Raw genomic sequence first — 14624 nt, forward strand, 5'->3', positions numbered from 1 at the left:
CAAAGGCAATAAGGTGAGACATGTCAGAGTGGTAGAAATTGTAGAGTTTATGTTTGGAAGAATGTGCTTTGTGGCATTTATTACATATGGTCTCTAGTACCAGACTTTGTCGAAGCCATGTATATTAAAAAGCCACAGTTTTCCTTCCAAGAAAAGTAGCTTAATAATGTAACATTTTTATTATTAAAGAGGTTATATTTATTTTTAAAACCTCAAGTCTGCAACAATTTAAGCCTTGCTACGTCTTGCCATCACTTCAACTTTCACTCGCAGGAAGTATTATTTTTTAAATAATAATGTGATTAATTGTCATTATTTGCATTTATATTTTCATCTAGCGGACAAATCTCAAAGGCTTATCATATCTCATCTGCTTTGAAATCAACAGGAGCTTTGCCATTTCATTTGCTGGAGCTAGTGTTTTCGCACTGGAATCCTAATTGACTTAGGCCGAACAGATGGCCTGGGCTGAGTGCTACACCAAACCCTCCAGCTAAGGAACAAAAAACGCTCAGTCCACTTTGCTTTCCCTTTCAGTACATGGTTTTGCATGGCCAAAATGCCAGCTTCATAATTTCCATCATAGCTCACTGCTGAATGAAGGTTTGCATCAAGCTCAGAGCAAAACTTCAAGGCCTGGGCAGAAGAGGTGTTTTCCAGAGAATCTCAGAGTTGGCTTTAAAGTTTTCCTGTCTGAAAATTATTCCATGAGAAGGACCAGCTCAGCCCTTGGGTTTCAGGCCCTAATTGCTCACCCTTGGGCTGTGCATCACTGACTCTCACCCAAGGCTCAGCCTGCTCTCCTTCCTTCAGGGAGTGTGGGTTAAAAGGAAAGGCCACTGCCAGGAGGTTAGGCCCTGAATCCACTTGACTATCTATCTATCTCTGAAAGTTTCTTCCATAGCTAGAAGCCCCTGATAGCTTTTATGCAGCTCACAGATGGCTTGCTCTAGGGTGGGATACTGTCTCTGAGGGCCAGACACTGCAGCAGTGCTGAGATCGATATCTCTATCAGAATTCATTCTGTGTAACTGGAGGCTCCGTCCACTGATCTCTTTAAAAGGAAAAACAAAAAAAAAAAGCAAGACCTAAGACTGAGCATCGCAGTAGAAGCAGCCTGGAAAGAAGCATATACAGTTAAACACAAAGCTCACAACTATCCCAAATGAAGCAGATTTCCGCTCCATGCTAACCAGAGTTATTTTGCTGCCTTTAAATCAGTGCTGACACAGACTAGAGCACACACTGTGTGGTGACCACCATGGGGTATGTGCTTAGAGGATCCCTGTGTGCTTATTGCTGATGTTATCAGTACACAGAACATCTTCATGAATGTAGCCAAGATGCAAATAGCTGAAAATAAACACATCCTAGTGGCAAGTTTTCTTTATTAAGTGGGAAAGTGGTAGGAAGGGTCATCCTACAGATTTGGCACTAAGTAATATTCATTTCCTTAAGTTCTGACATTCACTGTGCATGTCCAGGACCTAGCCTTTCAGTTGAGTTACTTCAAACACTAGGCACATTCTGAATCATTTTATACTTCCTTTACTCTCCTGTTGTTATATGACCATGGTGCCAAACAAAGGAGAATCAAAACCCTGGGCTGAAGCCTGAAGTTCAGGGATCTGTTCCCAAAGATGTGCCTGATCTCATCAGCTGGTTTGGAGAAAACAAAATCAGTGGCCATTGTGTTGTACTGCATACAGGTTTTTCACAGCAGATCGTAAGTGAAAATCTCTGCAGCCTTCTCACACACCTTTAGACTTTGCCTCTGCCTCCCACACTGTACCAGGATCTGTCACCAAGGCAGGAATTACACAGCTGAAACCCCACTTTGAAAGGCAGACCTGAACTTTTGATGCATCGAGTGGCATCTCCTAACAAATTCAGGTGCACAGCTTAAAATGATGCTTTAGCGATTGTCTTTTCGCCATTGCCTAGATAGCAGGCGAAGTCACACTTCATCTGTACATCATTTAGCCCTATTGTTTCAGTTACCAATTAATAGATAATTTGCTGAAGAAAGGAAGCTGCTGCACTGGCCTTAGCCAACACTCATCCAAGCTAGGAGAGGCTGGATGAGTTGTGCTGAGGTGGACAGGCAGCATCCACGCCAAGAACAATATTTTGCATGTGAAGTTATAGCACTTAATGGAAGCAAGAGCTGAACCTTTTCATTTTATTTTTCTGTAAACTCATTTGAAGGTTTGCCAGCAGGATGATGTACAGCTTCCTAGTCACAATGAACAGTCCAGCTGCCCTGACCAACGAGTGGTCACGCATGTTGCAAAGTGACATAAATGCTTTATTACATCTTGCTGCAGTTCCTGTTCCACAGAAATGTTTGTCAAACAGCTTATGAAATCAAAAGGTTTTTGATCTTTAAACTTCATCTCTAAGCATTTGTCCTTCTTTATTTTCCCCATTCTGGACTTGGATAACTTCTTTCATACTGCCTTTGATTAGAAACAGTTGGAAGAAAAGGATGGGAGTTTTCATTTTTGAACTCTTTTGGAAAAATCTCAGAAACTTTATTTGATTTATAGTCTACTGTAAATATCTTCCCAGTGCAGCAAGTACCTTTGAAATTGGAAGTGGTTAAACTCAGTCTCAAGAAAGTGAAAAGAAAAATTAAAGCATGTATGAAATTAGCAGTATTTTGTCACCTGGACTATTTGGACATAGTTCTGCTCACGCCATATGGAAAGAATAGAGCTAAACTTTTGAGGAGTAAAGAAAATAGGAAATAAAAGGGCTATATCATTGGAAGAATATTTAGAAATCCTGGTGGGGAAGTTTGATAGGAAGGATGTATCATTTTCTATTTGTGTTATTGTACAAATTGCAGTCCAGATGCTCCAGAATCAGGGCCAGAAATGCTGATTGCGTGTCATTTAGAGACAGCTCACAATCGGTTGACAAGAAACCAAGATAGCAGGCAGGGTGCACACAGAGGTGATGAGTGCTGTAGAACCAAAAGGTCAACTCACACGTATATGAGTACTTTAAGCATCTTCCCTTTTCCTCTCTGCATTCACCTCCAGAGGAGGAGGACGAGGGGTCGGGTCAGAGGTAGTCACGGTAGGCAAGCTACTTTCCTTAGTGGTGCCAAAAGCCATTTGGACAGTGGGATGACTGATCTCAGCACAAAAGCAAAACATGTGCTTGGCAGAACAGCAGCCTCTGGGGTCAGTGGCGAGATCATCGCATGGCCAGATGGAGGCTGGGCCAGAAAAAGGCATGCATTTGTACTGAATTTCATAGAATCACAGAATCTTTTCAGTCGGAAGGGATCCTTGAAAGCCATCCATCCCAACTCCCCTACAAAGAACAGGGGCACCTACAGCTAGATGAAGTCACTCAGAGCCCCATCCAGCCTGACCTTGAATATTGCCAGGGATGGGGCATCCAACACCTCTTGGCCACTCTGTTCCAGTGCTTCACTACCCTGATCATTAAAAAGCTTTTCTTTATATCTAATCTAAAACTTCACACTTTTAGTTTGAAACCACTGCCTATTGTCCTATTACAGCAGCACAAAGGCCTCCTCTTGCCTCCTGAGTGGAGCCTTACACCAGAATTTGCTCCAGGAGTGGGGGCTGATTCTGGTCACAGAGCCACTGTGAGCCTCAAGTGGAGCAGCTGTGATCCCTGACTCACATTAATCAGGGACAAACAGAGACCATGTCCCCAAAAAGCCCAACATAGTGTTACCCTGTCTCTTTATTATAGGCCGTAAAAGGGTAGAGTGCTGCAGGGAAGTGAAACAGTCAGCTGTATGACTTAGGCAGTGTGTGCCAGTGGTGTTCAACCTAATGCAGACATCAGCAATCATCCACGAATAGTAATCTCACTCCAGCCCACCTCTGGAGCATCCTCAAGGTTGGGAGGATCTCATCCTGGAGGTGTAACAGCAAAGGGGATGTAAGTTGAAGAGAGATTCCCATTCTCCAAAATCACAGTACAAGGCAGTTTGTGTGTGAGTAGTAAACACTCCAGTCTCATTTTGTGTAATTTGCTGCAACCTCAAAAGGAAGTTGGTGCTTGATATAGCACTGAACCCAAATTATACGTAACCACAATTCACATGACCAGCTGTGTGCATGCATGATGGTAGAAGTTTCCAGACATCGTAAAAATGGCTTTTAAAACTGTATTCTTTCAGTGTTTTGGATCACATTTCAGCCTTCAAATTGCCTTGATCTTTGTTCTCAGGCATATTTGCCTGTCCAAGTTGAGGATGAGGGCTGTTTTTCATAGACTTCGGAATGCAAGTGTTTTTATGCAGAATTCTTCCCATCTAGGGAAAATATCATAACGGGGAGAAACGTGTGTCTGCAGCATCACAGGAATGGCCATGCTCTGACAGAAATATTGTAGTTTGTGCTTGGTGGGGCTCTTACAGAAAGTGATGTTACATTGCTCACTCTCTGCAGGCAGTTAAAGAACAGCAACCCCCCCAGCTGAGACAGAAATGAGAAGCCCATAAGCCACAAAGTTGTCCTGGGCTAGCTTGTTGTGTTCGCTGACTGACATCTAAAAGGTGTGACACTGGGCACTTCAGGTTTTACACTCATCCATGCAGGAACACTTCTTCTCTGCAACCTGTGTGTGTGCAGGTACTGTGTATCACCCCTTAAAATCAAGTCCTTCTGTAGCTTGGTGGTTCTATCTATCCTCCATGCACTGATTTTACTCTTCTCCCTTACCAGTGCACTTCATACTTATAAAGACGTATTCAAAGCTAGTAGCAAAAGTAAAAAAGAACTCATCCTAATCTATTTCTCACTTAAGGCAAAGAAGTATTCCCATTAACTAGGCCAGAAGTCCATGAGGTCTTGATTTTTCTCTTGTGGAAAGAAAACAAGGCATTGGGTTTAGCCCCAAATTTGAATTTCTTATTAAGAAAATAATAATAATAATAATAATAATAATAATAATAATAATAATAATACAGCTGTATCATGTCATGTCTTACTTGGTATTAATTGTCTACCTTCACCTTTCCTGATAAGAAGAAAACAAGGCTTTTCTTGACTACCCGTGTGGTTACAGAGCCTTCACAAAACCACTCAGCCAAACCAGCTGCTCTCTGGGGAAGTCCATCTAGCTCAGGTTGAAAAATCCTTCACTCAGAATAACAGATTCTTGTTTGCAGACAAAACACACATAATTTCTAGCAAATGGATTTTTTGTTTCGTTTTCTATGAAGGAAAAATTAGTGCCCTGGAGGCTGGCAAACTGTGGGAAGAGTAATGAGTTCTCTGCTAAATTCAGTCTAGAGCTGTACCCCTGCTGTCTGAAAACATGGCGAGGGGCTTTGTGCTGACATTGCTCCTATGAATTAATGAATAAAGCCCTGAAGACATTCTGCTAATGAGATTTACTCATAGAGTTAACTTCCAGTAACATGTGGGAACGCCTTGTCTCTGCTGTTGCCTGTGAGCCTGCCACATACCCATTGCAGCCATCAGGTCGCTGTACAGTAAGAGGTTTGACACATGGGTTTGGTACAAAATCATACAGTAATTGAATCAGCTGAGTTGGAAGGCACCCTTAAAGGCCATCTGGTCCAACCCCCCTGCAATAAATGTGGACACCTACAGCTCCATCAGGTGCTCTGAACCCCATCAATCTGACTTTGAGGGTCAGGGGGTGGCGCATCCACTACCTCTCTGGGCAAACCAGTATGTTCTGTTCACTCTTAGAAAAATCACTGTTGTAGGATGAGATAAAGGTGAGAACAGGAATGTAAATATACTGCTGTAATCCATCGAGAGGAAGCAAAACATTTACTCGTGAAACCTCTTTAATAGCAGAGATGGCTTCCACTGGTGCTGAAGGTGGTTCACCAGGAACTGAAACAAACAGAATTCAGTTGCTTAATTATCTCTGTTTTGAAGGGCTTCTTTATCATTCTCCAGCTCTTCAGGAGAGGAACAAGGATATGAAAGGGTTAGAAATCCATGATTGAATCGCTTTGTAACAAAGGAGATGGCCAAAAGGGTGGGATTTTTCAGTTTGTGACTTTGAACCCATACAGAAGGACTGGCACTATAAAAAGACTTTGTAATTCATGGTCAACAAAAGATTTGCTCAGCAATAACTGCTGAGAAGGTGCAGGGAGAAATCATTCCAGGTTTCAGATAAGACATGATGATGTCTTCCATGTACCCCAAAGCACTGTGGGTTTGGTTCTTTTCCAAACATAAGAGCACATACATGTGTAAATTGAAGGTACTAAGATGATACAAGACATTTAAAATGAAAAATAAAGGTTCACCCTTCCAGTGTGTCTCCTTCCCTACCTTTTTATGCAGATATTTTCAATACAAAGTGGAAACACTACACAGCACACAACTAAAAAAGAAAGAGAGAGCTGCCACCTATGGGCTTGGTGCTCTTGGAGATAAGAAACCAGAAGCATCTGAGGTTCTTTTTCAGCACAAAACCCCTTACTCAGCCTTCACAGAGCATGAAGCCTGGTGAGCAGCTGATATTTTGGCCTTTGTTGTTGGTCAGTGACATAGCATCTGCCCTCTCCATGACAACTCATTCCCCACACATTTATAAATGAACTGCAGCACCTGGCTTTAGCTCTGCAGGGCAGTGGCTCACCTTCTAATCATTAGACCTTTCAAGACCAGAAAAAGAGTGGTACAATATGGCTTTCAGGCAGCCTTAAAAAACAATAAAAGAAATCCAACCCCAAAAGCTTTAATCTTAAACATAGCGAGAGCTCCGTGAATTCCACCTTTTGATCTGAGGCAGAGTGTGTTTCCAAATTCATTTCACGCTGTGCTGTTCCAATGAATGTAAGGCTTCAGCCAGGGGTCCTGCTCCTGGACCTGCAGAGCTCTAGTCCCGGCCACAGAGGTGTTCTTGGATGGACCAACTCTGTATGTAAAAGTATTTCAGAGATGTCGGTGGTTGGGAAGGCAGCAGCTTCCTCATTGCACACAGCTGCAGCTGCCCCAGTATGAGAGTACTCCTACTGATGCCGCTGATATGGATGCAGTGAGTGCAGAAGTGCAATGAGGTGGTGATGTCAGATGTCAGACTGACCGGGGTGTGTGAGCATTTGATGAAATATATTGAAATTGCTCACTATTTTAATAGGTGGAAAATAACTGAAAGGCCTCCTTATATATGGTGAAAAAATGCTACAAGATGATTTTTAGTGGCTGGGCACAGAAGTATCTAGGATGCTGTGTTTCTACCTTTTCTATCTCTTTCTCCCTTGGAAGAGCGAGCAGCACAGCTTTGCTGAGCTTCACTGCTACTGCAGGGTCAGGTTGTGGCCAGGTCTGCTGTGATGTGACTCACTGGGCAAGCAAGTGGAGTATTAGTGCCAAATATTTCTGTCTCCCCTTATCTATCCTCCAGGTTCAAAGGTTACAGGAAGTAAATGGTTTAAAATTGTGATAATCTTTTTCCTTTTTTCCTACTCATTGCAGATAAACTTTGACATTCATGGTAGCTGTGTTTTCCCTGCTGTGATACAGTAGTGTCATCTCAAAGCCAAGAAGTGCTTTAGAACTGATGTCCAGTGTTGATCTTGGTCTGGTATTGTAGTAGTCTCTGGTTTGGAGAATAGAAACGAATGCAAATTTTCTGATGAGAATGTTTTTCTTTAAATTCAAATAAAGAAATAAATAGATAAAAATGATGACTCATAAAAACTCAAGCTTTATCTTGTGGGAACATACCAGTTCTGCTGGGAAACTCTTCAGGGGAAAGGCTTCTCAAGTCCAGGAAGGAAATTTGCATTAAAAAATGTCAGATGCTGCAGCAAAACCAGCCACATCCTGGTGCAACATCTATCTACCAACACAGGGCTCGTGGAGCTGCTCCTGGGTTTGGCATGAAAATAATGAACTCTGCCTCCAATCATCTGCTGACTGCTGCTCAGCCAATGGGGATGATTCCTCTTTGTTGTGGTCCTGCATCAAAGATCTGGGAAGTGCTTGGTTCTGGCCTGACACAGAGCAGAAAAATTAAGAAACAGCTTGTGGTATATGGAACATTTCTTCTTAGATGTCCCAGAATCTGAATGTCCTTCCCCCCTGTGCTTGGCTGCACCTTGAGTGCTGTGTTAGTTTTGTGTCCCTCACTACAAGAAAGACATTGAGGTCCTGGAGTGTGTCCAGAGAAGGGCAATGTAGTTGTGAGGGATCTGTAGCACAAGTCTTATGGAAAGTGGCTGAGGGAACTGGGATTGTTTGGTCTGGAGAAGAGGAGGCTCAGGGGAGACCTTATCACTCTCTACAGCTCCCTGAAAGGAGGCTATAGTGAGATGGAGTTGGCCTCTTCTCCCAGGTAACAGTGATAAGATGAAAGGGAATGGCTTCAAGTTGCACCAGGGGAGGTTCAGGTTGGATATTAGGAAAAAATTGTCTCATAAAGAGCGGTGAGGCACTGAAGGGGCTGCCCAGGGGGGTGGAGGAGTCACTATCCCTGGGGGTGTTTAAGGAAAGAGCAGATGTAGTATTAATGCTCGTGGGAAATTGGTGGTAGGGGAATGGTTGGACTGGGTGATCTTAGTGGTCTTCTCCTACCTTAATGATTCCATGATTCTAGCCTATGATTCCATGAAATCCATAAAGACTTCACTTGTGCTACCACACCATGCAACAGCAGGAGAAGTGTCGCACAACGTGCAAGCCATGGATCAGGCAAATCAGAGAATCAGTTCCGGCCCTTCCCTCCATCACTGTGTAATCTCTGCCAGGTTGCTGTGTCCCTGCTGATGACCTGGCACACGTTCTCTGCAGCAGCCCTGCCATGGACAAGTGCACGGCTCTCACAGCGTCCCATTCCCACGACTGACAGTGTGTGTCAGCCCGGGGAGCTGCTCACAGCTCAATGACCTGGTTATTTTTAATCCCGCTCCTTCCTCTCCCTCATTAACCATGTGACCCCACAAATACTTTTGCTGGCACACGCATTGGGGTGGCACGGGGACAGGAACAAGCAACTGGAGGCGGTGGAAGGCTGCCAGAAACAACTTCATCCAGATATATCTCCTTGTGCAGCACTAATAACAGCTATTTGCCGTAGATTAACACCAGAGCCCTGAGGAAAACAGCAGTTTAACAGCTATATACTCATAAAGCTGCTCATTAGGAATTTTTCAAGCATTTCTCTGTTTGCTTGAGTAGACATACCCATAATTACTGATTTTGAATAATTTACTGCCAGCTCTTCATCAAGATACAACTCGGTTGGTTAGTTATGGGTGGAATTTTCATTAGGATTAAAGCACTTCAGACTTCTGGAAATGTTTCCTTCTATCCTGCTGTCTAATTTGGAATAAGAATAGCAGAAATCCTATTAATTAAAGACTAGAAGCTTTTATAATCTTCTTCCCAGACTGCAGAGTGCATTTACCACTGCTGCTCAGCAGACTGAGCCTGCTGCAGGATGTTGCTGCTTCTCTGAACACACACGTGGGAGCGGGATACACTCAGGCTTCTGCTTAAGAATGGTCCCTTAAGAGCAGGGATTTCCCATGCAATCCAGAGTTTGACATTCAGCTGTGGGCAGGATGAGCTTCCTTATAGGATGTATGTCACCCTGTGTGCTCCTTGAAAAAGTGAGCTGTGGGTCATAGAGACTGGCAATGAGAAAGAGTCCTACACACTAAGTCTGTCTTCCATGCTCTTAATATGCCATTAATATGTGTTGTGACATTGAAATGTATGGCTGATGGAAACACAGAAACCATGTGAAGCAGATGAGTTTGGTAGGAGAATTCAGTGTCTAAATCTAAGCATGGTATTTAGAAAAGCTAAACTTCAGTAGCGGAGTTTTCAGGTCATTGAAACGAGTAGGTACGAGCTAATCATATAATGATGGAATGGTCTGTGTTGGGAGATACCTTAAAGCACACTCAGTTCCAGCCCCTGCCCTGGGCTGGTTGCCCCCCACCAGCTCAGGCTGCCCAGGGCCCATCCAACATGGCCGTGAGCACCTCCAGGGATGGGGCACACATGGGGCAGCAGTGCCAGGGCCTCACGACCCTCAGAGTAAAGAATTTCCTCCTAACATCTAACCTAAACCTCCTCTTTTGGTTTGAAGCCATTACTCCTTGTCCTATCACTATCTGCCCACATAAAAAGTTATTTCCCTCCTGTTTCTAAGCTCCTTTTAAGCACTAGGAAGACACAATGAGGTCTCCCTAGAGACCACAGCCCTCGTGGTTCAGGAGCCGTGGTGTTTTGGGGGAGTGAACATTCCTGGTGGCCATACCTGCACCTATATGGTGCTGTCTGCCATCATGAAGGGGAATCACTATTTGGGAGTGGGCAATTTGACAGTATGAGGACACATTCTGCTTTTCTAATTGGGGTGTATCTGTCAGTGTGTTTTGCTGACTGATCCTGCCTTCCCCTTTTCTCCCCAGGGAATGGCTTTCACACTTAAAGAGAGGCTGCAGCTGGGAATTCATGGCCTTCTGCCTCCCTGCTTCTTGAGCCAAGATGTCCAGGTCCTCCGTGTCATGAAAAACTACGAGAACAAAACAAGTGATCTGGACAAGTATGTCAAAAACATCTCATTTCCTCCTTCCTTTCCTTTTAAGTCATGGTTCTTCAAAGTCCTCTGGAACACTAGAGGATCCTGTTTCGAAGCACTGGGTTTTCCTTCAGAGTCACTCTTTTTCCACTCATCAGTAGTGTTTAATGTTTATTCCTGCCTGTCTGCTGTCAATTGCATGCCATTCCTGTCCCAAAATAGCACTGCTATAGCTTTTCTTCTACTAGCATATTGCTGGAGAGCTGTGACATTAACCTGCTGGATTGCTCTCCTTTGTGTACATATGTACATAGGATGATGTGGCGCTGCTGTTCATGCTGTAGCATTTTGTGTACATATGTACATAGGATGATGTGGCACTGATGTTCATGCTGTAGCACTTGGGAAGTGTCGGGGATTTGCAAAGCTGAGTACATGCGGAGGGAGCCAACTGTTTCTCTTTATGAAACTGCCAACATGCATAAGTGCTGATATATATCTGTTTCATTTTACTTGCAAGGTATATTTTTCTTATGACATTACAAGACAGGAATGAGAAGCTGTTTTACCGAGTGCTGACCTCCGACATCGAGAGATTCATGCCCATCGTTTACACCCCAACAGTTGGCCTGGCATGTCAACAGTACGGCTTGGCTTTCAGGAGACCACGGTGAGTGAAAAAAACATTCTTGCCCTTTCTTTCACTTGAATATTGCTTTTGTGCCAACAGCCCATCCAGATGTGGGTGGCCTGAAACATCTAAAACTTCATCCCTAATCAAAAAATTGGCTATCAAGCAACTTCATGGGTATGTTTGATGATGAGCTGGGGAGCTGAGAATAGCTCTGCTTTCTTCTTATAAACAGTGAACAGAGTGGTCTTGCTCTCCAGCAGTACTGCGCAGTCTGAAGCCCAGCTCCAGATGTCTCTCTGTATTTATGGTTGCACCCCTTCTCCTGCTGCAGTCTTGGGAGCACAGAGCTCCTTCTGCAGTGCTGGCTTGTGAGTAATTGTTGCATTTGGGATACACTGTGCTGACTTTCATTTTCTCATTGTGCTTCCCACAAACCACCCCACAAAAATCATTTTCAAAGGAGATGTTGAAGATGTGAAGGCTGTGTAAACAGATGATGAATAACACAGCATGGATAAGGTGGCCAACCAAGATACACAGCAGCCAATTTCTGACCCTCTGTTCCAAGAACAGCCATTTTAATTCAGTGAAGCACAGAACCACAGAATCACAGATGTTGGAAGGGACCTCAAGAAATCTCTGAGTCATCATTTCTGCCATCAGTTTGCCTTTACCTTGCAAAAAATTCCAACAGCATTTAAGACTTCCGCTTCTTTTCCATCCCAGCCACTCTGGTGTCCCAAAGAAGAGTCTTTGTATGCTCAACTCCTTCTGCATTCATTGATTTTGGAGAATTCCCCATCCTCTAACTCACTTTTTTTACGATGTTTTCAACCCACATTATTTCACCAGTGCGGTAAGGACATCTGTTCTCACAGTCTGAGATCTTTACTGTTGAATTTGGGCTTAGAGCTGCTCTGGATTGCAGCCTGTGGCTTCTGCAGTAAATGGCAGACTATTGCACCCTTAGCACACTGAATTTCCTATGGCACGGAGTTCCTCCTGTGAGTGAATTTCAGCCTAGTGTCAGGTTTGGTTTTAATCAAACATATTTTTTTTTTAGCAAACTAGGGCTTTGGTTCCAAAAAACAAAGAGCTATTATATCATGCAAAGTGATGAGATTAAAACGAGAATCATTCGTGCGTGCTTATTTTGTAGCTGTGTCTTATTGTCTTGCAGCAAATATCTTCTCTCCTGAAGTGCATTATGTACATCAGGAGCTTGCCTGCTAAAAGCTTAGCTCAGGGTAGCATGCCAACACCTTCTGCTCAAATCACTGGGACCAGAAGATTGGGGGAGCTCAGGAATTATTAAGTCTAAATTTCTGGCTCTTCATATATTAGTTCCCCTCTGCTGCACTGATTGCCTGTGAAGGCAATTCTTCTCACCCAATTTTATTTGCATCAGAAGGCTTTTAAAACAAAATGATCGCCACATAAGCCTTATATCCCCATGTATCTCACAGCTGTTTTAGGAAGTGCACAACATAGAATCATTGAATCCTTAGACTTGGAAGGGACCTCTGAAGGCCATCTAGCCCAACTCCCCTGCAATGCACAGGGATGCCACAGGTAAGTCAGGTTGCCCAGGGCTTGATCCAGCCTTGCCTTCCAAGTCTTCAGGGATGGCACCAACCACATCTCTGGGAAACCTGCTCCCAGTGCCTCACCACCCTCAATGCAGAAGACTTCTTTCTTATATCTAACCTAGATCTCCCCTCTTGGATCTAGAACTGGGGAAAAATTCCAAGCTGCTCAGTTTTGCTCTGCTGCCACAGGAAGCCTCATCATAATCCTGTTCATTAGCTGATTACACTTTATTTTAAATCTCCAATAAGGCATCTCTACATAAACCATTCCAGTATTTAGCTCTCATACGAGTAGGCTATTTTTCCCCTAGTGTCTGACCCAAATGATGTCTGCAGATGCAATATTCATCTATGATAACCTTTTCACAGCTGAAACCAGAACGGTGTTCAGCCTGGTGACTTCCCTGCTTGGGACTGTTGCTGCCCTGCCCAGATCATCTCCCCTTTGGCTCCATGTCTCCTGAAGCACACACTATGAATCCTTTCCTTAGTACAATTACTCCACCAGATTTACGCAGCTTTGTAATTGTGCATTTCTCCTTGCTCTGTGTCCTGCTGGGAACTTTGTCTTGTTGGTTTTGGATCACCTCTTCAGTGAATCAAAATCTCCCTAAAACCTTCCAGCTCAGCTCTTTGGAAATTTGGAATGTTTGCTGCAGCAATTACCTTTCCATCCAAACCATCACATTTAATGCTCTTGTTTGGGTGGGGGAGATAAGAGATATCTCAGCTTAAAATATCCCATGTGCACCAGCATGGCTTGACTTGTATACAGCAAGCTTATGGGAGGGAGGGAGGTCTGCAGGATATTATGCAGTCTGTCTGCAGCCTCAGCAGCAGAAATTAGTGACCCGTGAATGCAATAAGCTGCTTCCTTGTGTCGAGATCTCTGTTAGCCCCATTAGCGCTTGATTTTATATTTCAGGGCTGAACGTGGTAACATTAAAGCGTAAGTAACTTGCTTACAAGGCAAGTCTTGTACAAGAGTATCTCAAATTATTCCTACGAGGTCCAGCAGGGCTTCTCTCATCAGAATGCGTTTATCAGTGTTGGCACAGCTGCAGATTTTGTTTGCTGCATTCTGCTGTCATAACTCAGTGACTCTTTTACCTTTCCTGGTCTCTGTGTACCAGCTTTTTCACCTGCACACGTATGGGGCTCGTGTTTGGATATCTCCTCCCACACCAGCACTCAGCATCCTGTGCAGGTATCAGCAGACTCACCTGCTCCGCATGGCATCTGGCACCTGCTGTTCCTTCCTTTTGAAAAGCCATTGAGCCAACAGTCTGAAAACATACGTTTGTTCTATTCAGCAGTAGAAAAAGGCCTGAGAAGCTGTGACTACCCCTTCCTTGGAGGTGTTCGAGTCTAGATTGGATGGGGCTCTGTGCAGCCTGAGATGGTGCCTGATTTAGTGGCTGGCAACCTTGCCCACAGCAGGGGGTTGGGACAATGTGATCTTTGAGGTTCCTTCCAACTCAAGCCATTCTGTAATTATAAGTTGGTGTTGCAGGGTCTTGGAGTTGTAGCTGCATTAGGAAAATCTGCAGTCACATTTATCTCTGCAGGTTCTGGAAAGACTGTGAGGGGATGCAGATGCATTAATATTGTGAAGGCCATTTCAAGGCCCCCACACAGTGTGTCGGTCACTAACATGCCAGCCCATCACAGGACCTGAAGGAAGCAATGCCACCCATCCATCCCTGGTTGTTCACTCAACAGTTGTGCTGGCAGGGGGAAAAGGGATGTGCAGAAGCTGAAGCAAGCTGATGAAGGCTCATGGAGGGTAGGTTTGCTAATGTTCAGCAGCTGTGATGCCCTTCTGTGGCTGGATGGAAAGGGGATGCTATGAAAAGTACAAAGGAATGTGGACCTTGGAAATG

At 44.0% G+C, this 14624-nt stretch overlaps 1 protein-coding gene across 3 annotated transcripts in view; it reads left to right on the top strand.

Annotated features, from left to right (window-relative positions):
• ME3 (malic enzyme 3) overlaps nucleotides 1-14624 on the top strand; it is a 99329-nt gene that overhangs the window by 47254 nt on the left and 37451 nt on the right. For all 3 annotated transcript variants that reach the window (XM_085536495.1, XM_085536496.1, XM_015852389.3), the window contains 2 exons: nucleotides 10409-10542; nucleotides 11039-11188. In XM_085536495.1, coding sequence (XP_085392621.1) covers nucleotides 10409-10542; nucleotides 11039-11188 — 284 coding nt within the window. The remainder of the gene's footprint in view (nucleotides 1-10408; nucleotides 10543-11038; nucleotides 11189-14624) is intronic.

The sequence above is a fragment of the Coturnix japonica genome, chromosome 1, assembly GCF_054131305.1.
Source record: "Coturnix japonica strain WE chromosome 1, WE-NBRP24, whole genome shotgun sequence".
In the NCBI taxonomy this organism is placed as follows: Eukaryota; Metazoa; Chordata; class Aves; order Galliformes; family Phasianidae; genus Coturnix; species Coturnix japonica.